This window comes from Eleutherodactylus coqui, chromosome 6, assembly GCF_035609145.1.
Source record: "Eleutherodactylus coqui strain aEleCoq1 chromosome 6, aEleCoq1.hap1, whole genome shotgun sequence".
Classification (NCBI taxonomy): domain Eukaryota; kingdom Metazoa; phylum Chordata; class Amphibia; order Anura; family Eleutherodactylidae; genus Eleutherodactylus; species Eleutherodactylus coqui.
The window spans coordinates 220551277-220575917 of NC_089842.1; the positions used below are offsets into that span (position 1 = coordinate 220551277).

General features: G+C 52.6%; 1 protein-coding gene across 4 annotated transcripts in view; it reads right to left on the bottom strand.

Moving 5' to 3' along the window:
* Positions 1-1367: 1367 nt before the first annotated feature.
* Positions 1368-24641, bottom strand: part of GATAD2B (GATA zinc finger domain containing 2B) — a 47028-nt gene continuing 23754 nt past the window's right edge. Inside the window, exons 1-11 of one of the 4 annotated variants that reach the window (XM_066608851.1) lie at positions 13555-13785; positions 10521-10850; positions 10130-10259; positions 9823-9954; positions 7988-8119; positions 6177-6347; positions 5757-6072; positions 5472-5674; positions 3954-4055; positions 3760-3874; positions 1368-3681 (exon numbers count right to left, since the gene is read on the bottom strand). In XM_066608851.1, coding sequence (XP_066464948.1) covers positions 3548-3681; positions 3760-3874; positions 3954-4055; positions 5472-5674; positions 5757-6072; positions 6177-6347; positions 7988-8119; positions 9823-9954; positions 10130-10259; positions 10521-10849 — 1764 coding nt within the window. In that variant the 5' untranslated portion in view covers position 10850; positions 13555-13785 and the 3' untranslated portion in view covers positions 1368-3547. Of the gene's footprint in view, positions 3875-3953; positions 4056-5471; positions 5675-5756; positions 6073-6176; positions 6348-7987; positions 8120-9822; positions 9955-10129; positions 10260-10520; positions 10851-13035; positions 13325-13554; positions 13789-24641 lie in introns of those variants that run through there. The other 3 variants (XM_066608848.1, XM_066608850.1, XM_066608849.1) reach the window with 3 other exon arrangements.

The window sequence follows — 24641 nt, forward strand, 5'->3', positions numbered from 1 at the left end:
TTCTTTTGTCTAATATCAAGAGGGTTTTCTGGGAAAATACTATTGATGATGAATCCTCAGGATGGGTCATCAGTAGTTGATTGGCTGCGGACCCCAACCAATCAGGCACCCACTATTAACGCCACGACACCCACCTACAGAGTGGACCACTCTGCCCCACTCACTAGTGGTTGGCGCTGTTAACTGCAGGATGGTGGTCTCATTTAAATCATTGACAGCTGTGGCTGCATTACCAGCGCCAGCCACTCCTTGGGTGGATACCAACTGCTTTGCCTCTGTCCCGTGTGTTGTGAGGCTGATCAGCCGGGGCCCTGAGGAGGGGCCCTCAATAGTATTTCCCTGGGAAGCCCCTTTCAGGCTGCATAGACCTAGACCAGAATAAGTGCCAAAATGATCACAGCGGCGCACTCGATAGATATGGTGACCCTGTGCCTACTGCCAAGAATCAGCTGACTGGTGCCCCTTCAGTCCATACATTGTATAGCGGCTGTACCTGGTATTAAAGCTCTGTCCCGGGATGTGGCTGCTGTCAGGCCATGTGACTGATGACATCACAAGCCCGAGAAGAGACTGCATGCTCACCTGAGCGCCGCAGTCTCTGCAAACGGCTGATCGACAGGGATCCTGAGCAGCGGACCCCCACGATCAACTATTGGTGACCAATTTGGAGCACAGCTCAGCAATAGTGTCTTCCTGGAAAATCCCTTTAATGAGGACTTGCCACGGTATAAGGGTATGTTCACACATGGTGGATCTGCAGCCTCTTTCACAGATTATTTCTGTGATTGCTGCATTTTTCACGTACATGTATACAGTTGTAGAGTAGGCCATCAAAAGTATATCAGTGGGGCTCTGCAACTCGGGCCCCTGCTGATCAGCTGTTCTCTGGGTTGGCATATTCATGAACAGTTAATTTCTGCAGGATGTAGACAGCTCTGTTCCCACTGCAGTGGCCATGTTTGGTACTGCAGGTCATTCGCTTTAACAATGAACTTGGCATGTAATACCAAGCCTGGCCACTACATTGGGAACGGGGCTGTCTGCTTCCTGCAAAATTCAGCTCAGTGCATGAGCGCACTGGGCGGCCGATGCCTTATGACACACTCTTCTATAGATAGTCTATCCATAATTTTACAACAACCCCTTTAAGTCATTGTGTCAAGTAGACGGTTCCAACTTCCAACTGTACACATTGAAAGTGCTGGAACTAAGAAGAGCCCATCCGTTTGAAAGAGCTATGAAGAAAGCCAGGGCTAGTCCATGTATCCACCTCGCTGTCTGTATCCCATGTTCAGTCCTCCTTAAAGGGCCACTCCGCCCACCCGCGGCCTCGCCATGCTCCCCCCAAATAAGTGACAGCCAGGTAAGAAGTTATAAACTGTTCCTTTCTTTATTAAACGCAGCTAGCAAGTGATAAATATTACAAAGGGTCTCAGGTTTGGTTTTTATTTTTAAATCCTTTCTCCAAAAATGAGCATTAGTTATTTTTTTCCATTTTTTTTCTTTGTAGAAGTCGGTCACTGTCAGGCGCGGGAGGGGGTCACACGGGGAGCCGCCTCCCAAACCCAAACTCAGAACACAACGTGGAAACCCAAAAGAAAGAGGGGAAACAGTTACATTGCGCAAAAGGCAGCGCCCCCTCCCCCCACCATAATCTGCCAGGATGGGGCGGACACAGCGGTGCTGCCTTTGGCGCAGTGCAGCGGGGTACACAGACTACGATACACAGTGACGCACACGATGAAGCTCCGGTTTGTGTTTTGACCATTTGTACATAATTTACAAAGTTTCTGTTTCTTTTCATTTTACATTTTTGTCCAGAAATAACTTTTTTTTTTGTTATTTTTCGCTTTTTTTTTTTGTTGTTTTTTTTTTTTTTTACACTGAGAACAGAAAAAAGTTTCATCAAACCCCAAGCAAAATAATTAGAACAACGTTTCATCGTTTTCTTATAAAGAACCAAAACTCCGAACTGGGGGGGGGGGAAGAATAGAAAGTCATTGCATAAAAGTGTGGGGGAGGGGAGGGGGGGGGGGGGGGGGTCGTCGCCGGACGTCTCTGCAGCACCAAGAAGAGAAGAATCAACTCCAAGACTGAAACAAAACTTAGGTTGGAAATAAAAGCAAAAGTTGTAAAATGCCCAGAATTGGCAAACTACAGCGCCCTCCGGAGTTAGCCGCCCAGGATGATGGAGGTTGTAGTCTCCACGCTGACATTTTACTAGATGCCGGAGTAAACTGGGAGCGGCAGAACTGAAATGCTGTCCACTGTGCGGAACGATCCCTTTCGCTGCGCATTTGCGTTGTTGACGATGGTCAGGGGCCACACACACACAAGAGCCCCTCCTCAGGGAACCAAGTACTCCTATCCGTCAATCCACTTCTACAGGGTAAAAGAAAATGGCGCGGCAGAAACTGCGAGAAACCCCCGAATCTTGAATGGGAATGCACAGCAAGTAGGAAACCGACACCGGACCCGGCGCACGACGCCACCTATGCATCATCCGGTTCAAAACCATAAGCGCCAATGTAATACAGTGTGTGGGGTCATGGCGAACGGCGAGCAGTGCGGTTTCCATGCTTCGTGCGTAGCATTGCTGTAGTAACACTGATAAATCCCATGGTGCACCATTTTTTTTTTTGCAGAGAACGTCCAGGAGTGAGGGATTTATAGGGTTAAGTGCTTTTAGACAACTTCCGTCCACCTTGTAATACAACTGGGGCAATATTTATACTGTGCGCATCCCCAAAGCACAGTAAAGTCGCGAGAAGGGTGGCACTCTGGTGATGAACAAGGGGGCGTCACCGAGCGCCCACCCCTCAGGGTCAGCCAGAACAGCCGCAATACTGCTTATCAACACTTCTGTGGGTTGTGGTTCACATAATTCTTCACCAAGGGCTTCCATCAACGGCCGCCAACACCTGGGCCCCCATGGCGTCAGCGAGCCTCCAGCGCTACGGACAAGCGGTTAGTGCAAATACAGCTTGTGGTGGTGGTGGCAGCCGAGGGTCCGTCCACCGTCCTACAGCATGAAGTGCAGGCAGCTGGTGCCGGGGGGCGGTAGAGGTGGCCTGTCCATTATAGCTGAATGATGGAGAAGAATCCTCTTCCGTTTAACGGAAAGTAATACTCTGCACTGCAGAGCGTCGGATAGGTGGTGCCAGCGGGTCACTATGGGTCATCCCTCTAAGCGCATCCCTCCCCCTCTCGCTGTGGCCACATTCACAAGGAAAGTCACTGGCAGCATCATCATCGTCGTCACCACCATCTGCCGGCGGCTGTTGGGGAGGGGGCACATTCCGAAGGTCCCGGTTGGTGCCTCATCCATCCGGAGAAGTTCACCAAATGTTCGGATGAAGCACCAGCAGAAAACAAATGTATAAAAAAAAAATCATAAAAATCAAAGACCAGTCTGAGAAAAAGGAGCAAAAAGCACAAACACGGAACCTTTATAAGCTGCTCTGGGGTGCGGGAGGGGCTGGCAGGTACCCAGCCCCATCGCCAGTAACGTCCGCCAGCTTGGCTGCTGCGGGGAGGAGGCCGAGGGCTATTTCTGCCCGCTGATGGATTGGGATATGGAGCGTGGAGGGATCATGTCCAGGAGGTATTCCCGTTGCCGATCAGCCAGGCTGGCAGCTTTGTGACCTCCCATCCCAGCGTTCAGGTACGCAATGTTCACACCTGGGAAAGAAGAAGGAGTAGTGGTGAATCTGGAGCCTGCCGGAACGTTCTCCAGAACACAGGATAAAAGCTTCTTACCTGGCATGCCAAGCAAACTGCCAGCCACAGGCAACTGAGGCGCCTGGGCAAAGTTAGACAACATGGATCGGGCAGTGGGAATCCCTCTCTGCAGAGTGTTCTGCGGCTGTGGGGCCTGGAGGACAACAAGAAGAGGTCAGTGGGGTCAACTGCCGTAACTGGAGCGAGACTACGACTGTCCACCAGCATCGTACCTGCCGCATGGAGTGATGTCTCATGATGCTCTCCTGTTTAGTGACCACAGGAGGAGTGCCCGGGGACAAGGAGACCTGGTGCTGCAACCGCTGCTCAATCTCCTGCAAGACAAGAGCAAGGATAAAAGGGGACAACCCAGCAGAGGACTGGGGAGGAGGCCAGAGGCCGAGGAAGGAGGACCACCGAGGAGAAGGAGATGGTAAGAAAGAGGAGGAGCAGAGATAAGGATAGAAACCAAGGAAGAAGAGGATAAGTAGGATCGGGTAGGAATAAGTGAGAAGCCGAGGAAAAGGAGAAACAGGACCAGGTAGGAGAAGAGAGACTGAGAAGAGGAGAAGGTGAGAGGGGACGAGACTGAGAAGAGAAGAAGGTGAGAGGGGACGAGACTGAGAAGAGGAGAAGGTGAGAGGGGACGAGACTGAGAAGAGAAGAAGGTGAGAGGGGACGAGACTGAGAAGAGGAGAAGGTGAGAGGGGACGAGACTGAGAAGAGGAGAAGGTGAGAGGGGACGAGACTGAAGAGGGGAGAAGGTGAGAGGGGACGAGACTGAAGAGGGGAGAAGGTGAGAGGGGACGAGACTGAAGAGGGGAGAAGGTGAGAGGGGACGAGACTGAAGAGGGGAGAAGGTGAGAGGGGACGAGACTGAAGAGGGGAGAAGGTGAGAGGGGACGAGACTGAAGAGGGGAGAAGGTGAGAGGGGACGAGACTGAAGAGGGGAGAAGGTGAGAGGGGACGAGACTGAAGAGGGGAGAAGGTGAGAGGGGACGAGACTGAAGAGGGGAGAAGGTGAGAGGGGACGAGACTGAAGAGGGGAGAAGGTGAGAGGGGACGAGACTGAAGAGGGGAGAAGGTGAGAGGGGACGAGACTGAAGAGGGGAGAAGGTGAGAGGGGACGAGACTGAAGAGGGGAGAAGGTGAGAGGGGACGAGACTGAAGAGGGGAGAAGGTGAGAGGGGACGAGACTGAAGAGGGGAGAAGGTGAGAGGGGACGAGACTGAAGAGGGGAGAAGGTGAGAGGGGACGAGACTGAAGAGGGGAGAAGGTGAGAGGGGACGAGACTGAAGAGGGGAGAAGGTGAGAGGGGACGAGACTGAAGAGGGGAGAAGGTGAGAGGGGACGAGACTGAAGAGGGGAGAAGGTGAGAGGGGACGAGACTGAAGAGGGGAGAAGGTGGGAGGGGACGAGACTGAAGAGGGGAGAAGGTGGGAGGGGACGAGACTGAAGAGGGGAGAAGGTGGGAGGGGACGAGACTGAAGAGGGGACCGGGGGAGGGGACGAGACTGAAGAGGGGACCGGGGGAGGGGACGAGACTGAAGAGGGGACCGGGGGAGGGGACGAGACTGAAGAGGGGACCGGGGGAGGGACGAGACTGAAGAGGGGACCGGGGGAGGGACGAGACTGAAGAGGGGACCTTGAAGAGGCGAAACTGAAGAGAGGACCAGGGAAGAGATGAGACTGAAGAGAGGACCCTGAAGCGGTGAGACTGAAGAGAGGACCAGGCTTCCGCAGTCACTCACCTGTTCTTGCTGCAAGGCTTTGACAAAGGCATTTTTTAGCCGGTTTGTGTGCTCGGCCTTCAGCGCCTTCTTCTGGTTGGACGTCATACACTGCTCACACAGGATCTTCCCGCTCTTCTCCTGCTTCCAGTGAGGGGTGAAGTCGGTGCGACATTGAGCACACGTGAAGGGGTCCATGTGCAGGAACGAGCTGTGGCCCTTCCCTGTAGGGGCATGAAGAATCAGCCTACACAAAACCAGTCTTTGACCACACACCATCCAGCAACCCACTGGCATCACACTCACCTTGGCTGTCTATGACGCTTTGCACCACCTCCTCCAGTCCCACCATGTAGATGAATTCACTATTGGCAGCACTGGGCAGGAAGTGGAGCAGCGGCGCAGGAGGTTTAGGTGGGGGGATTTCCAGCAGCGTCTTCTCCAACTGTTTCCGTAAAGCCAATTTAGCAGCTGCCTGAGAGCTGACGGGATCCGCCATGGCACTGGGGCTGGGCAGCGGAGAAGACACTCTGTTCACAGGACCCGCCTGCATGTGAGAGCCCAAATTCATGTACATGGCTGACGAGGACGAATTTCGTTGACAGGGGACTGATGAGCTGGTCTGGAGTGACAGGAAGACAGTATTACCGAAACATGAAATACACAGTGCAGGGCAGAAGCCGAGAAACAGCAACACCGCCAAAAAACGGAAACGGGCACTTTTACCTGTGGGTAGTTCAGGGCTTGGGTCATGCCTGCTGTGCTGTTACGCATCAGTGTTGCCTTGGGTGGCACACACTGTCCCTGGAGCTGGGTCGGGTTCGGAGCAATGACTCTCTGAGACATCATCATATGGGGAAGTGGAGCGTTGGAGGATGATCTGATGACACTGTGGGTCTAAAAGGACAAAGGTCAGAGGTTATAGGCAGCAGCCAGATCCCACATTTAAGGGAGAGGATTCTCGCACTGCATCACGTTCTAGAACTGGAACCAGATCACACATTATGGTCTCTACATAAAAAAAAGGTTCGGTACCGTGGCGTCAGTAGAGCAAAGTGTGACTGTTGTCAGTAAGAGAAACTAAGTAATCTTGTAGATATGAGACCTTTTAATGGCTAACAAAATACATGATGTTATTGCAAGCTTTCAGATCTTCAATGAACCCTTCATTAAGCTTCAGTTCCATTTGTGTATGGTACAGTCTGGTATCCTCCAATAGGTAAAACGAGAAAAAAAGGGTCCATTGAAGATCCGAAAGTGGTCTCTACATAAACACACTGAGCGATCACTGCATTATCACCACCCACTCAATAACGGGCTGCTCCACTTTTTTGGGCGATCACGGCTCTCAGACATCATGGAACAGATTCCACAAGGTGGCAAATATCCTCCACACTTGGCTTGCCCCATGCCCGCTGCAGCGGCTCCGTATGTTGGGGCACATTTTGCGGATAAGTGGGAGTAGATCTTATGGTCCTTTCCAGCAGATGCGAAACATGATCAATGGGGTTACAGTCTGGTGAGTTTGGGGGCCGGTGGTGTGGAGAATTCATTGATATGTTCCTTCAACCACTCCCTAACGCCCTGAACTCGATGACACGGAGCGTTGTGCTGGTGAAAGATGGCGCTGTGGTTGGGTAAGACTTCCTGAAGATATGGGTGCAGATGGGCAGCTAACAGGTCCCTGTAGAGTTCAGCATTCAAGGATTGTGGTATGATGGACAACGGTCCCAGGCCATGCCAGGTAAACATTCCCTATGACTATGATACCGCCACCACTGGTCTGCTCAACCCCCAACAGTGTAGATATGTGCTTAATCCCAATGGGATACAGATTCATGCTGTTTACGCCAGATGCAGACCCGGTTATCCGTATGGTTCAGCAGGAAATGGGACTCATCCTACAGACGGCCTTCTGCTGGGTGTCCAAGGTTCATTGACATCTTTCCAGGGCCCATGTGAGGCCTTGTCGGTGATGACATGGGGTCACCAGTGTCATCCTTTGGCTACTGAACCCCAGTTGACGCAAGGCACACCACATGGTCATTGTGGAAATTTGTCTGACTTCTCCGCTATTGTACTTGGGGTCAGTTGGTCCATTGTGGCACATCATTGCTGGGATACCAGATGTGCCACCCGGCTCTCGCCTCCTGGGTCAACCACATGTGGCCTGCCGCTGTGTGATCTTCTGCCAGATGTCTGTCCAGGGGTCAACCAGTCTTGGTGCACTCTTGACACTGCGGTTCAGGAACAAGCGTGACTGTTTGATAAATACTGGCATCACACCTCTGGGCACCAACAACCTGCCTGCGGTCAAAATCACTCGTCCCCACGAGTGCCAAATGTTGTCTTCTACTGCACTGAGGAGATATCGTCACCTTATCTGAGAGCAGATTGTGAGGCAGCCATCCCGTAGCACCACGTTACTGGTCCCAGGATGTCACGTGCCAGCTGCTGCTAACGCAGCCATCGTTCGGTCTACAGTCAGCAGTCACAATACTGAAGTTTCACAGCAAGACAAGATGGTCTCCACTTACCTGGACGCTCCTCAGATTCTGCACCTCCAGTCCTGGAGCGCCCGGCCGTGACGGGACTTTTGCGATGCTGGGCTGCCCCACGTGGGCTGGAGAGGGCTGGACGATAGTTGCTGCATTTTGTACAACAGGTGTCTAGAGAGAGCACAGGATTAATGTTACGGTGGATGACTAAGGAGACAATTCTATCCCATAATACTTTTTCCTTGACTTATTTAACCCCTTAGTGATGCGGCCTATTTTATTTTGGTTGCAAAAATGCAATGATTTTTTAGGGATTTTCATCTCCGTTTTATTTTCCCGCTGACACGGGCGTATGAGGGCGGCATGTAACATAATGTAGAGTAAGGGCCGGGAGAGAAATGATCAATTCTGCTATTGTGTGTTTTTTGGGTTTTTTTCAGTGTATGGCCCGGCTCACACGAGCATGTGGTAAAATGAAGTGTATGAACCGTGTTTTACAGCGGTGTATCGCAGCGTTTTTTTGGTGTGCATGACCGTGTATCTCGCGCACGCCGTCCTGAACGGGCTTCTTGGTTTCTTTTCTTTCAACATTCTTATCATCTTCTTCTATCAACTTACGTAAAAACCGCAGTATGTACGCAAAGTAATGGTATATGCCTAGCATTTTCGTACGCACTCCTAGAGAATAGGGCTCTATCGTGTGTAATATACGGTAGAATATAACTCGCTGCGTTCTTTTTTTTACACATATTATATGCGATGAATATACGCAAGCGTGAATGGATCCATGAAAATCAATATCCTTGTATTGAATCCGTTCACTGCGTATTATACACGTATACGTTGTACGCAAAACGCACAATTAAATTACACTCATGTGAGTCGGGCCTTAATCGTGCACCATAAATGACATCATGCTTTTTTTTTATGTTTAATTTGCATCACTGCATTCAAATTTCCATAACTTTTTTTATTTTCCCATGGACGGAGCTCTGGGAGGACCGTACGTTTTTTGTGCGACGAGCTGTAGTTGTTATTGGTGCCATTTTGGGGTACATGCAGCTGTTTTATTCACTTTTGTTGCTTTTTTTTTTTATTGGAACGAGAAATGAACATGATAGGCTTAGTGTTTGCCGTGCGGGATAAAGTGTGCTCGATGTATTGTACAGGTCATGGCGGATGTCCTAATACCAAATGTGGTTTTTGCATTTATTTTATAAGAGAGGATAAAGTGTACAAAAGTTGTTTTTTTTTTAAAGCCCCTGTAGGGAACTTGACCCTTCGAAGTTAAGATTGTTCTGATAATACACTGCAGTACTTCTGAACTGTAATGCATTATTGCTATTCATAGCAATCACAGGCCATGGCAAACCAAGACGCCATTGTCTGGCGCTCCGTTGCCATGACAACCCATTGGCCCTCTGTTAGCCCTTTACATCCCTCGATTAACATTGATTGCGGCATGCAAGGGGTTAACAGCAGAAATCAGAGTTCTCATGGATCAACACTTGCAGTAGGAGGACGAATGTCAGTCACAGCTTCTGGGCCCACACCATTCTTAGAACATACGTTTATGTCTATTAGCAGGAACCCCCTTTCCTGCCAGGACGCAAACCTCCGTACTGGGTCGGGAAGGAGTTAAAAAAAACGACCCTCTGGTCCTGGACAAATCAAAATATCGATGGCCAATCACAGCAGCGTCTAGTGTCTTAGACTAGCAATGCACAAATGTGTGTCAGGAGCGGTGCAGCCATCTTGGTTAGCCCAGGAACAGACAGTGGCTTAAGACTGTAGGTCTAGAGGGTGGGGTATATTTCTGGACCGGGCACTGACTACCTCCTTATGTGGTGGTGAAAGTCTTCCAGCAATCTCACCTTCTGTAAGACGTTCTCTTTTTGGAGCTGACTCTGTCGCAGCTTCTTCAGCAGGACCAATCGCGCCTCTTCCAGCCGGAGCTCGTCCTTCAGCTGCTTGATGAGCTGCTGCCGCTCCTCTAAGGTCTTACCCTGGACAGAAAGAAGACACCATGACGTGAACGGAGGTTGTCATGTTGTCGGTGTCCACTCAGCCAGTCAGAAGTTCAGAGACGACTGAACTGTCAGACAGGGAACAATGACTGAGGAGCAACTGGTGGACACCGAGCCCAACATTGACAACAAGGTCAGGGATTGACGACGATACCTTGAACATCTCCAGGTTTGCTCCCTTGATTCGGTCTTCTAATCTAGAGGTAGAACGAGGGCTGGAGGCTTCATTATCAGAGAGCACGATGACGTCCGGAGAAGGGGTCAGTCCAGCCCGGTCCTGGTCACTGATGGGACACATAAAAAGTGGTCACTGAGTGCTGCCAGACTTGGTGCCCTTTCCAGGCAGACTTTTTGGGTGTTGTGGCTAATCTTAATTATGCCTGACTTAGGTGCGGTGTTAAGCTGTTGACCGTCTACCTGGGGCTGCAGGGGTTTGTCTGTTACATGCAGAGCCCCTTGCAGGAGTTCCTGGTCTTACCTTGGTGGCAGCTGCAGTGTAAACTACCAGGACCCTGAAGATCTGATTAATAGTCCTAGGTTCTCACCTCCGTCTGGAGCTCATGTCCACTGGTTCCTCGTTGATGTTTTCCTTGCCGTGTCTCCCCACCGGCCGGCTGTCCAGGTGAGGCCTCAAGTTCCCATTCATCTTCTCCTCGTACAGCTTCAGTCCGTCCGGCTTTGCCGTGTGCTCGTGTGGCAGCTCCAGGCCAGGAAGGTCTTTCCTCTTCAACAAGGCCAACATCTTCAGCCTCTCCATGGCCTCGTGTCCCTCCATCTTAAGCTGTTTGGCCAAGACATCTTCACGGTCGTCCGGTTGCTCCAAGCCCCTCTTCAGCAGGTTGAGGCGCAAGGCGTCTTCTGTAACTCTGTCCATCCTAACAAGAAGAGGATTGTAAGATATAATATATGGAGATCTGCTGACCGCATCTTATCAGTACGGCTCAGACAGCGCTGGTTATTACATGCAGGGGATACATAGATCACACACATATCTTGACAACAGAGATGCAAGTTAAGAGTCTTTACGGAAATTGTGCAATTTATCGTACTAGCAGTCATCAGAAACCAAAATCATCAATCACCCGAGGGCCGGATTCCAAATTCCCTAAAATATGATCCCAATGACCCCTAACGGGCCAGAATAGTGTGACTGCCCCCTAGTGTCTGTATGCCCTCCTGACAATGTCTGACAGCTCCTGAGGAGATAGCGGATGGTGTCCTGGGGATCTCCTCTCAGACCTGCATCAGTGAGTCTTGTTTGTGGCATTACTTGGCGGCAGCGGGTACACCAATACGGAATGTCCCAGAGCTTCTCTATTGGATTCAGGGCTGAGGAACATGAGGGGCCCTCAATAGCATCAATGCCCTCATCATCCAGGAACTGCCTACACACTCCGGCCCTGTGAGGCCAGCATTGTCCTGCATTGGTGGAAAGTCTGAGGATTTCGTTGTGATGCCTTACAGCGGTCGGGGGGGTCATTGGAAATCATGTTTGTGGACTCTACAAGGATATGTCTTCACTGACCAACCACCAAACTGGACATGCTGGATGTTGTTGCCGGCTGCATAACACTCACCATGGACTCCGCCGACTCTTACGCATGTGCTCAGCGGAAACCTGCTCTCATCTGAAGAGAACGGGGCGCCAACAGAGGACCTAACAACTCTGGTGAATGCCTATCGAGCTGCTCGCAGAGGTCCCACTGCAGGACATCGGGCCCTCAGGCCACCATCATGGCCATGACTGTTTGGTCAGTAGCTGCTGGAGGGTGTGTTGTGGGGCTCTGGCAGCTCCTTCTGTTCCTTAAACTTGGTTGATGCCCTCCTGTCCAGCTCTCCTCAGGTAACGTCCGTGTCCGGCTATCCCCTCCAGGCTCTTGTGAGATGCAGGACACCTACGTCACTTACTTGCTCTGGCACATGCGGACGAGCCATCCTGGAGAAGGACTACCTGTACCACCTGGTTGGCCTGCGGGTAGCACCTCATGTACCCGCAGTGACGAGGACATCCCCACAGCGTGGAAGAATTAGCTCAATTTTTGGGGCGTCCCGCTGTCGCCTCTCCGGTTGCCACTTTCATTTGCACCAAAGCCGATGTAACAGATTCCGGATCCCTTCCGCTTCCTGCCCGGACCGGCTGCGGTCCCTAAAGCGACTCGGGGTCTTGCAGCAATGCGCCCCCACATGTGTATGTATATGATGTGCCTCCCCGGACGGGATATATCCGAGCTAGCGACTACATCATACAGAAGAACTACACAGGTCCACAACTTGCGCTATATACACTTCCCATGATGCATCACTCAGACCTTTCACATGAAGCAGCTGATTACAGAGCACACAGAAGACATCAATGACAAGTATTTGGTTTTTCTGCATCTCCGGGTGCCCACAGAAAAGATGGCGGAGCCTGGCATGCACTGCACCTGTTTCTACTTGTGACACATGCTATGGGGGAGGGGAGCGTGCGTGCTCCGACTTATTTTTACATAATGGTAGTTCTGTTGTGTTCACGCACGCTCCAGATGTCCGAGCGGCGCAAGATCCCGCATCCCCGGAGCCGCTCATCCACACCGTCCTCTAATATTAGCAATGCCCCCTCCTGTAGAGCTGCTGCGTGACGTCTGCAAGGGGCATCCACGTCTTAATGGCATGGTCTAGGGACAGAGCCGCCCGGGCACCGCATGCTGTTCTGGGGGTGAAATCAGGTGAGGGCAGGAAGCGGTTAGACATCATATGGAGCGCAGGGTAATTCCTGGGGTGCCCAGATAACGAGGCTGGCATCAGCTCTATGCCACCAGACAGGCAAAATGCACCTACCCACAATAACGTACCCACCAGCCATCCATCACCAGCGACAGGGGTCACATAAGCGGCGCCCCCAGATGCTACGCCGGAGGCCGGCGGTGGCGTGCACAATGCTTCGCCCGCTACCTTCGCAGCGACAATAAAAACAGCAGCCGGCATAGCAGCGAGGGTCCGTGCATCCCCCCCGGTGGCATCAACCCCCCCTCCGAACCCCCGTGCCCACCCCGAGGCCGGAGAATCAGCAGCATTTACCTGCCATATCATGACTCTCATATTCCACGGGCCAGACAGCCCAAATCCCCCCGCCTCTCCGCCTCACAATGAGGAGGGGAGGAAGAAATGGAGGAGGTCCCCCTCCCCCTTCCTCCGAGAGTCTTCAGTCAGGTCTGGAGTGACACAGGCCCTGCGTACATTCACAATATCGCAGGCCTCGCTCGTACTACCTACACACACTCGTGCACCGGAGACTGGCACCGTGCCACCTCCAGCCGCCCGTCAGCTGACTGCCCCCATTCACAGAGCCGGAGGAGGAGGGGAGCGAGAGGTGTGAGAGGGGCTGGAAGACGACAAGGGGGAGCAATTACCTCAAAACCCTCATCCCTACGCCATACCAACAAAAGAATCGATTTGCCCCCTAAATGAGCCGGTGCTGCGGCGTGCGCCCCCCCAGCATAACGACGCCCCCCCCTGTACAAAAGGCAGCAGACCCCTAAATGTGATGGTTTCCTCGCCCGCCGGCCCCCCAGGACACACATTCCAGAGCATACTTACGGATCTCCAGCCGCCGACTGGGTGGGGGGGATACGGGGACGAGGGGGGGCACCAGGAAATGGTATATAGGAAGGAGGTAGAGGAGAGACAGGCAGACGAGGGAAGGAAGGGGGGACGCAGGAGGGAGAGGGGAGAGTTTTTTTCCTGGGATGTAAGGATTGTGTTAGGTGGGCGGCAGCAGCGTGACACCAATCCGCCCCCCCCTCTCCTGCGCCCTGCGGGATTCCTGCCCTGAGTGTGGGCACTGATCTGCCACTCAGCCAATCATAACCTTACAGTCAGATTAAACAAAAGAGGAGAAAAAATAAGACGGGAAGAAGGGGGGCGCGGGGGAAGATGCATACTTTTACCCAGGATGCACTACGTGGCCAGGGGGGGGTTAAAATCCAGTTGCAGCTGGTTTACAACCTCTGGACACGGAATTAGCTCTTAATTTTTCATACAAGTCATTGGCGGCCGCAGCGTAAGATGACCCCCTCCCTCGCCAGACCTCCTGGGGTCCCCCCCCCCACCCTGCAGGATCTGGCCTCACGCCAAACTTACACCTCTCTCCATGCAAGTGCACTCTGTGTGAGGAGGGGTCTGTGTAATGGGGGCAGAGCGGACCCCCAACACCTATCTACAGAGTGCAGAGGCCCCGAATAGTAATACAAGGAGAACAGCTGCCACCAGTGACCTAAGGCTGGGTCAGTGGTGCCCCCTGAGGTGCCAAACGATACCATCCACAGCACATGCCACAGGTGCCACCCGATACTATCCACAGCACATGCCATAGGTCCCCCTCGAGACCACCCGCAACAGAGGCCAGAGATGCCCCCCGATACTATCCACAGCACATGCCACAGGTGCCCCCCAATATTATCCACAGAACATGCCACAGGTGCCCACTGATACTATCCACAGCACATGCCACAGGTGCCCCACAAGACCAACCGGCACAGAGGCGCCCACCGATACTAACCACAGCACATGCCACAGGTGCCCCCCAATATTATCCACAGAACATGCCACAGGTGCCCACTGATACTATCCACAGCACATGCCACAGGTGCCCCCCCACAACAGAGCCGAGAGGTGCCCCCCAATACTATACGCAATGCTGACCAGAGCAGAGAGGGGGCGCCGTCCTTCATCTCCACCACCAAGATGTCTCTTCATTCAAACCGGTAAACTAGACGGGGACAGAGATCTCCGCCAACCCAAAACCCACCAGACAGCAGCCAATGGTGGAGGACAGGGGTGCCGTATACTCAGGGCGTTCTCAGTCACCAGAGGCACCCGGCACGTTCACACAGTATAACACACACCTAGTGGAGCGTTACACGCAGTACTGTAGCCGGTGATTATACTGGACTGACTCACCACCGGAGGGCTCCACTGTACGAGGCGGCGTCCCCGCTGTATTATCATCCATGTCTCTCGATAAATTAAACCGTTAAAACAGCCAATAGCAACTAAACACCGATTCTCTCCGGAGCCTCGCCGCCTCCATCCTACACGTGTGGATCTAGAACCCTTCTGCCTCCTGCACTCCAGTCTCTACTACACAGTAATCCAGCATACACAGCGCTGTCGGGCTGCTCGTTATTCTGCCTTCCGCAGCGCTGCGGAGCCGCTCTGCATTCCGCCCGCCCTAGCGCTGCGGAGCCGCTCTGCATGCCGCCCGCCCTAGCGCTGCGGAGCCGCTCTGCATGCCGCCCGCCCTAGCGCTGCGCAGCCGCTCTGCATGCCGCCCGCCCTAGCGCTGCGCAGCCGCTCTGCATGCCGCCCGCCCTAGCGCTGCGCAGCCGCTCCGCATTCCGCCAGCCGTAGCGCTGCCGAGCCGCTCCGCATTCCGCCAGCCGTAGCGCTGCCGAGCCGCTCCGCATTCCGCCAGCCGTAGCGCTGCCGAGCCGCTCCGCATTCCGCCAGCCGTAGCGCTGCCGAGCCGCTCCGCATTCCGCCAGCCGTAGCGCTGCCGAGCCGCTCCGCATTCCGCCAGCCGTAGCGCTGCCGAGCCGCATTCCGCCAGCCGTAGCGCTGCCGAGCCGCTCTCCGCCAGCCGTAGCGCTGCCGAGCCGCTCCGCATTCCGCCCGCCGTAGCGCTGCGGAGCCGCTCCGCATTCCGCCCGCCGTAGCGCTGCGGAGCCGCTCCGCATTCCGCCCGCCGTAGCGCTGCGGAGCCGCTCCGCATTCCGCCCGCCGTAGCGCTGCGGAGCCGCTCCGCATTCCGCCCGCCGTAGCGCTGCGGAGCCGCTCCGCTGCGCAGCCGCTCTGCATTCTGCCTGCCGTCGCACTGCCGCTCTGCATTCTGCCTGCCGTCGCGCTGCGCAGCCGCTCTGCATTCTGCCTGCCGTCGCGCTGCGCAGCCGCTCTGCATTCTGCCTGCCGTCGCGCTGCGCAGCCGCTCTGCATTCTGCCTGCCGTCGCGCTGCGCAGCCGCTCTGCATTCTGCCTGCCGTCGCGCTGCGCAGCCGCTCTGCATTCTGCCTGCCGTCGCGCTGCGCAGCCGCTCTGCATTGTGGCTGCCGTCGCGCTGCGCAGCCGCTCTGCATTGTGCCTGCCGTCGCGCTGCGCAGCCGCTCTGCATTCTGCCTGCCGTCGCGCTGCGCAGCCGCTCTGCATTCTGCCTGCCGTCGCGCTGCGCAGCCGCTCTGCATTCTGCCTGCCGTCGCGCTGCGCAGCCGCTCTGCATTGTGGCTGCCGTCGCGCTGCGCAGCCGCTCTGCATTGTGCCTGCCGTCGCGCTGCGCAGCCGCTCTGCATTCTGCCTGCCGTCGCGCTGCGCAGCCGCTCTGCATTCTGCCTGCTGTCGCGCTGCGCAGCCGCTCTGCATTCTGCCTGCCGTCGCGCTGCGCAGCCGCTCTGCATTCTGCCTGCCGTCGCGCTGCGCAGCCGCTCTGCATTCTGCCTGCCGTCGCGCTGCGGAGCAGCTTTTTTCTGTGTGCTGTAGCGCTCTCGAGCCGCTCTTTATTCTGCCTGCTATCGCGCTGCGGAGCCGCTTTTTATTCTGCCCGGTGTAGCGCTCTCGAGACACTCTTTATTCTGTCCGCCGTACCCCTGCCAAGACGCTCTTTATTCTGCCAGCCATAGCGCTGCGGACCCGCTCTTTATTCTGTGTGCTGTAGCGCTCTCGAGACGCTCTTTATTCTGCCTGCCATAGCGCTGTGGACCCGCTCTTTATTCTGCGTGCTGTAGCGCTCTCGAGACGCTCTTTATTCTGCCTGCCATAGCGCTGCGGACCCGCTCTTTATTCTGCGTGCTGTAGCGCTCTCGAGACGCTCTTTATTCTGCCTGCCATAGCGCTGTGGACCCGCTCTTTATTCTGCGTGCTGTAGCGCTGCGAAGCCGCTCTTTATTCTGCGTGCTGTAGCGCTCTAGAGACGCTCTTTATTCTGCCCGCCGTAGAGCTCTCTAAATGCAACATACTACTATTTTAGAGCCAATCTTTATCTTAGCCTTTCACAGTGATTTACAGCCGTCTTCTATTCCGAATACAACAGGGACATTAAGCTGCTCTTTATTTAACACACTTGTAATACGGAGCCATTCTGAATCCAACAGTAATAAAATCTTCTAAATGACTGATCTAGAACCATTCTTACTTCTGTACCCCATAGGGGTCTAAATCTACTCAGTAGACCAGTGATCTAGAGATAGGCTGCCAGTGATTTAAAGCCACTGCTTATTCTGTGTTCCACTCATTCTCTACCCAATATTCCAGTGATCTAGAACCACTCTGTAGCTCTTAGTAATCAAGAACCAATCTGCATACCACCTTGGTCTTGAGCTACTCACCATCCAAAATACCTGTAATCCAGAGTCATTCTTAAATACATATCCAACAGTGAACTAGAGCTATTCTGAAAGGTAATCAAGAACCATTCTACATCCTGTACAGCAGTGATCTAGCACCATTCTTCATTCTGTATCCAACTAGAGCCATTGCTGTTCTGCAGTTTCTGTACTGTATTCCACAGAGATCTGAAGCCATTCTCCACTCAATTTACCAGTAAACTAGATCCCTTTTCTAGTCTGTATCCCACGATAATCAAGAAACATTATACATCCTGAATACCACATTGATCTAGTGCCGCTCTCTATTCTGTAATCTAGAGAACATCTCATCAACTAAGTAATGTAGGGACGGGGGCGAGGCAACCAGAAAGCCAGAGGGGAGGACAGTGACCTGGGACTAAGTAATGGGAATGGGGGCGGAGCGTGCGAGGGATTAGTACATCTAGAACTGGCAGAATAGTTAATAGGCATGCACATAATCAAAAAATAACCAAGACTTTCATAACTATATAGCGACTAATGCTTCCTAGAAGTCTGGCCAATAAGGGCACCAACGCTAGACGTCTTGACCAAGAAGGGCACCAACGCTAGACGTCTTGACCAAGAAGGGCACCAACGCTAGACGTCTTGACCAAGAAGGGCACCAACGCTAGACGTCTTGACCAAGAAGGGCACCAACGCTAGACGTCTTGACCAAGAAGGGCACCAACGCTAGACGTCTTGACCAAGAAGGGCACCAACGCTAGACGTCTTGACCAAGAAGGGCACCAACGCTAGACGTCTTGACCAAGAAGGGCACCAACGCTAGACGTCTTGACCAAGAAGGGCACCAACGCTAGACGTCTTGACCAAGAAGGGCACCAACGCTAGACGTCTTGACCAAGAAGGGCACCAACGCTAGACGTCTTGACCAAGAAGGGCACCAACGCTAGACGTCTTGACCAAGAAGGGCACCAACGCTAGACGTCTTGACCAAGAAGGGCACCAACGCTAGACGTCTTGACCAAGAAGGGCACCAACGCTAGACGTCTTGACCAAGAAGGGCACCAACGCTAGACGTCTTGACCAAGAAGGGCACCAACGCTAGACGTCTTGGCCAAGAAGGGCACCAACGCTAGACGTCTTGACCAAGAAGGGCACCAACGCTAGACGTCTTGACCAAGAAGGGCACCAACGCTAGACGTCTTGACCAAGAAGGGCACCAACGCTAGACGTCTTGGCCAAGAAGGGCACCAACGCTAGACGTCTTGACCAAGAAGGGCACCAACGCTAGAAGTCTTGGCCAAGAAGGGCACCAACGCTAGAAGTCTTGGCCAAGAAGGGCACCAACGCTAGAAGTCTTGACCAAGAAGGGCACCAACGCTAGAAGTCTTGACCAAGAAGGGCACCAACGCTAGAAGTCTTGACCAAGAAGGGCACCAACGCTAGAAGTCTTGACCAAGAAGGGCACCAACGCTAGAAGTCTTGACCAAGAAGGGCACCAACGCTAGAAGTCTTGACCAAGAAGGGCACCAACGCTAGAAGTCTGACCAAAAAGGGCACCAACGCTAGAAGTCTGACCAAAAAGGGCACCAACGCTAGAAGTCTGACCAAAAAGGGCACCAACGCTAGAAGTCTGATGAATAAGGGGACCAACGCTACAAGTCTGATGAATAAGGGGACCAACGCTACAAGTCTGATGAATAAGGGGACCAACGCTACAAGTCTGACCAATAAGGGGACCAACGCTAGAAGTCTGACCAATAAGGGGACCAACGCTAGAAGTCTGACCAATAAGGGGACCAACGCTAGAAGTCTGACCAATAAGGGGACCAACGCTAGAAGTCTGACCAATAAAGTAGAGAAACTGGAAGCAATAATTTCTGAGGAAAGCTAACACATAGTAGGAATAACAGACCTGGTTGGATGAAAGCTGTGACTGGGCGGTGAACTTACAGGGTTACAGTCTGTTCAGAAGGGATCGTAAAAAAAAACAAACAACACAACAGAAAGGGGGAGGGACTTCTCTTTATGTTAAATCCGGTTTAAAGCACTCATTAAGGAAGGATATATGGGAGGGAGATCAACATTTGGAGTCTCTATGGGTGGCAATTCATGGAGGCAAAAAAAAATACTCATAGGGGTTTTCTATAGGCCACCAAATATAATGGAAGCCACTGAAAAATCACAAAGAGGTAATTATTACAGGGGACTTTAACTATCCGGATATAAACTGGGAAGACGATACCTGCGGATCTCATAAAGGTAAGAAATTCCTGTCAATTTACTAAAGATAATTATCTTACCCAACTTGTACAGGTCCCGACTGGAGGGACGGCCATTGTGGACTTAAAATTAACCAAGGAAAAGAGAGTAAAAATAATCCTAAACTGCTCTTCAACTATATAAATAGTAAAAAAATTAATACTGAAAGTGCTGGCCCTTTAATAAATAATGTCAGAGAAATTCTAGAGGAGAAAGCAAATCTATTAAATAGTTTTTTTCTCCAGTGTATTCTCAGAGGAAAATGAAATATCAGATGATATGCAGAGTGATAAAGTTAACTCTCCATTAAGTGTCACCAGTCTAACCCAGGAAGAAGGAAAAAGATTAAAATAGACAAATCACCGGGTCCCGATGGAATACACCCTGGGGTTCTAAGGACATTAAGTAATGTGATAAATATAAGAAACAAGGTCTGTCTAAGGACTCTATAGTGCTGGGGTCTGTTCCACTGGATTAGCGAATAGCCAGTGTGGTGCCAATATGCAAGAAGGGGTCAAAAAGCAAACCTATAAACTACAGGCCGATAAGTCTTACTTCTATTGTGGGTAAAATGTTTTAAGGGTTTCTAAGAGATGCTATCCTGGAGTACCTCAAGGAAAATGGCTGTATAACTCCGTATTAGCATGGGTTTATGAGAGATCGCTCCTGTCAAACCAACCTAATCAGCTTCAACAAGGAGGTAAGTTCAAGTCTGGACTAGGGAGTCACTGGATTTTGTGTATCTGGACTTTTCCAAAGTGTTTGATACTGTGTGGTAATAAAAAGTTGGTATATAAAATGAGAACATGTGTAAGTGGGTAAGTGATAAAAAGCAGAGCATGGTTATAAATGGTATATATTCTGACTGAGTCACCATTACTAGCGGGGTACCACAGGGGCAGTATTGGAGGGGCTCACCGTTATTAGTGGGGTATCACAGGGGGCAGTATTGGGACACTAATACTAGTGGGGTACCACAGGGGGCAGTATTGCAAGGGATACTAGTGGGGTACCACAGAAGAGCAGTATTGGAGGGGACACTAATACTAGTGGGTTAACACAGGGTCAGTATTGGAGAGGTCACTGATACTAGTGGGGTAACACAGGGGTCAGTATTGGAGAGGTCACTGATACTAGTGGGGTAACACAGGGGTCAGTATTTGATGTATTACGAAGTTCTAGGCTGGACCTGGGAGAGTCTATTGATCTCGTACATCTGGATTTCTTGATAGCATTTGACACCGTGCCGCATAATAGGCTGATATAAAAAATGAGACAGCTTGGTCTGGGCGAAAACGTGTGCATCTGGGTAAAGAACTGGCTCAGAGATAGGAAGCAGAGGGTGGTAATAAATGGTTCGTACTCCGATTGGGCCACCATTGCTAGTGGGGGGCCACAGGGTTCAGTATTAGGCCCCATTCTGTTCAATATATTTATCAATGAACTAATATACCAGTGATGGTGAACCTTTTAGAGACCGAGTGCCCAAACTGCCTCCCAAAAACCCACTTACTTATAGCAAAGCGCCAACATATCAGGGGGCGGGGCTTATCACGACGTATGATTTTTACCTCTGTCATTATAAAAACAACAGGGCCGTTTCAAGAAGGTAAAGGGGCTGGAGATGTGCACGGTATGGCGGGGTGGAGAGTGAGGGATGCTATACACATAGACAGTGGTCAGACATTTAGCCGTGTGACGGCAGAATCGTTATGACTGCAGGAGCGGTTTATGATGGCTAGCAGGGATTGCAGTCAGTAGGTCAGGGAGCATGTTATCAGGCGGAGTACAGAGGAGTTTGTTTAGGGAATGCGGTATGCCTCCCTGAAGAGGTGCGTTTTTAGAGCACGCCTGAAGTTCTGCGAGTCCTGGATTGCCCGGGTAGCCTTTGGTAGTGCGTTCCAGAGGACCGGTGCTGCTCTGGAGAAGTCTTGGAGGCGGGAATGAGAAGTTCAAATTAAAGGGGCTCTCAGTCTGGTTTCGTTAGCAGAGCGGAGAGCCCGGGCTGGGTGATGGATTGAGATGAGGGAGGCAATATAGGGGGGCGCTGCGCTGTGGAGGGCTTTGTGGATGAAGGTAGTGAGTTTAAATTGAATTCTGTATTTAACGGGCAGCCAGTATAGTGACTGGCACAGGGCGGAGGCGTCTGAGTAGCGGCTGGACAGGAAGATGAGCCTGGCTGCCGCATTCAGGATGGATTGGAGAGGGTAGAGTCTGGTGCAGGGGAGGCCGATCAGCAACGAGTTGCAATAATCGAGCCGGGAGTGGATGAGGGCAACAGTGAGCGTTTTTAACGTGTCCACAGTGAGAAAAGAGCGGATTCTTGCGATGTTCTTGAGGTGCAGCTGACATGTTCGGGCCAGAGATTGGATGTAGGGGGTAAATGATAGATCAGAATCGAATATGACCCCAAGGCAGCGGGCATGCTGTCTGGGAGTTATTGGGGCACCACACACTGAGATGGAGATGTCAGGAGGAGGTCGGTTAGTGGAGGGTGGAAATACCAGTAAGTCAGTTTTAGAGAGGCTTAGTTTTAGGTAGAGAGAAGACATGGTGTTAGAGACAGCAGACAGACAGTCAGTGATGTTTTGGAGTAAAGGTGCAGAGATGTCACGGGCAGAGGTGTATAGCTGGGTGTCGTCAGCATAGAGGTGGCATTGGAGGCCAAATCTCCTGATGGTTTGTCCAATAGGGGCTGTGTAGATAGAGAAGAGAAGGGGGCCAAGGACCGAGCCCTGGGGGACCCCAACAGCAAGGGGAAGAGGAGGGGAGGTAGAGCCAGCAAAGGAGACACTGAAAGAGCGGTCAGATAGGTAAGAGGAGAACCAGGAGAGAGCAGTGTCCTTTGGGCCAATGGAGTGTAGCATACTGAGGAGGAGTTTGTGGTCAACAGTGTCAAATGCTGCGGAAAGGTCGAGGAGGATCAGTAGGGAGTAATCGCCCCTCGATTTGGCTGTCAGTAAGTCACTGGATACCCTTGTAAGGGCAGTTTCTGTCGAGTGTTGAGGTCGGAAGCCAGACTGTAGGGGGTCGAGGAGAGAGTGCTCTGATAGATAGCTTACAAGGCGGGAGTAAACCAGGCGTTCTAGTAGTTTGGAGATGAAGGGGAGATTAGAGATGGGGCGGTAGTTGGCAGCATCAGTCGCGTCAAGAGTCGGCTTCTTTAGCAGTGGGGATATGATGGCGTGTTTGAAAAAAGAGGGAAAGATGCCAGAGATCAGAGAGAGGTTGAATATAGTGGTGAGATGGGAGATGACCACTGGGGAGAGGGAACGGAGGAGGTGTGAGGGGAGAGGGGTTGCTAGCGCAGGTGGTGGGGCGAGCAGAGAAAAGCAATTTCGAGACTTCTTCCTCTGTCGCTGGTCTGAGTACAGACAGTGAGCAGGAGCTAGATGCAGTGCTGACAAGACTAGGGTCAGGGCTAGTCTGGGATTGGGAAGTTATTTTCTGACGGATGTCATCAATTTTCTTTTTGAAGTAAGCAGCCAGCTCTTCAGCACTGAGATCTGTCACCGGGGGCTGCAGTTTAGGGCTGAGAAGGGAGTGAAAAGTATCAAAGACCCGTTTAGGGTTGTGCAATAGTGAGGAGACTAGAGAGGTGAAATAGACACATGACCAGCATCACCTGACCAAGCTGCTGGGAACCAGAAGCCAGGGAGCACTGACAGTGGGAAGCCCTCGGAGGACGTGAGGAGGGAGCACCGCATAATATGGAATCAGCTGTGGGTATGCAACTGATTTTTTGTCAAAATCCATAGCAATAGTGCAGATTTTGACTTTTTTTTGTAATTGTATTGTTCTAACAATGCCTCCAACAGTGGTCTCAGTAGTAACAGTGACCCCAACAGTTGCCTCAGTAGTAACAGTGACCCCAACAGTTGCCTCAGTAGTAATAGTGACCCCAACAGTGGCCTCGGTAGTAACAGTGACCCCCACAGTGGCCTCGTTACTAACAGTGACCCCCACAGCGGCCTCGGTACTAACAGTGACCCCCACAGCGGCCTCGGTACTAACAGTGACCCCCACAGCGGCCTCGGTACTAACAGTGACCCCCACAGCGGCCTCAGTAGTAACAGTGACCCCCACAGTGGCCTCGGTACTAACAGTGACCCCCACAGCGGCCTCGGTACTAACAGTGACCCCCACAGCGGCCTCGGTACTAACAGTGACCCCCACAGCGGCCTCAGTAGTAACAGTGACCCCCACAGTGGCCTCGGTACTAACAGTGACCCCCACAGCGGCCTCGGTACTAACAGTGACCCCCACAGCGGCCTCGGTACTAACAGTGACCCCCACAGCGGCCTCAGTAGTAACAGTGACCCCCACAGCGGCCTCAGTAGTAACAGTGACCCCCACAGCGGCCTCAGTAGTAACAGTGACCCCCACAGCGGCCTCAGTAGTAACAGTGACCCCCACAGCGGCCTCAGTAGTAACAGTGACCCCCACAGCGGCCTCAGTAGTAACAGTGACCCCCACAGCGGCCTCAGTAGTAACAGTGACCCCCACAGCGGCCTCAGTAGTAACAGTGACCCCCACAGCGGCCTCAGTAGTAACAGTGACCCCCACAGCGGCCTCAGTAGTAACGCTGACCCCCACAGCGGCCTCAGTAGTAACGCTGACCCCCACAGCGGCCTCAGTAGTAACAGTGACCCCCACAGCGGCCTCAGTAGTAACAGTAACCCCCACAGCGGCCTCGGTACTAACAGTGACCCCCACAGCGGCCTCAGTAGTAACAGTGACCCCCACAGCGGCCTCAGTAGTAACAGTGACCCCCACAGCGGCCTCAGTAGTAACAGTGACCCCCACAGCGGCCTCGGTAGTAACAGTGACCCCCACAGCGGCCTCGGTAGTAACAGTGACCCCCACAGCGGCCTCGGTAGTAACAGTGACCCCCACAGCGGCCACGGTAGTAACGCTGACCCCCACAGCGGCCTCGGTAGTAACAGTGACCCCCACAGCGGCCTCGGTAGTAACAGTGACCCCCACAGCGGCCTCAGTAGTAACAGTGACCCCCACAGCGGCCTCAGTAGTAACAGTGACCCCCACAGCGGCCTCAGTAGTAACAGT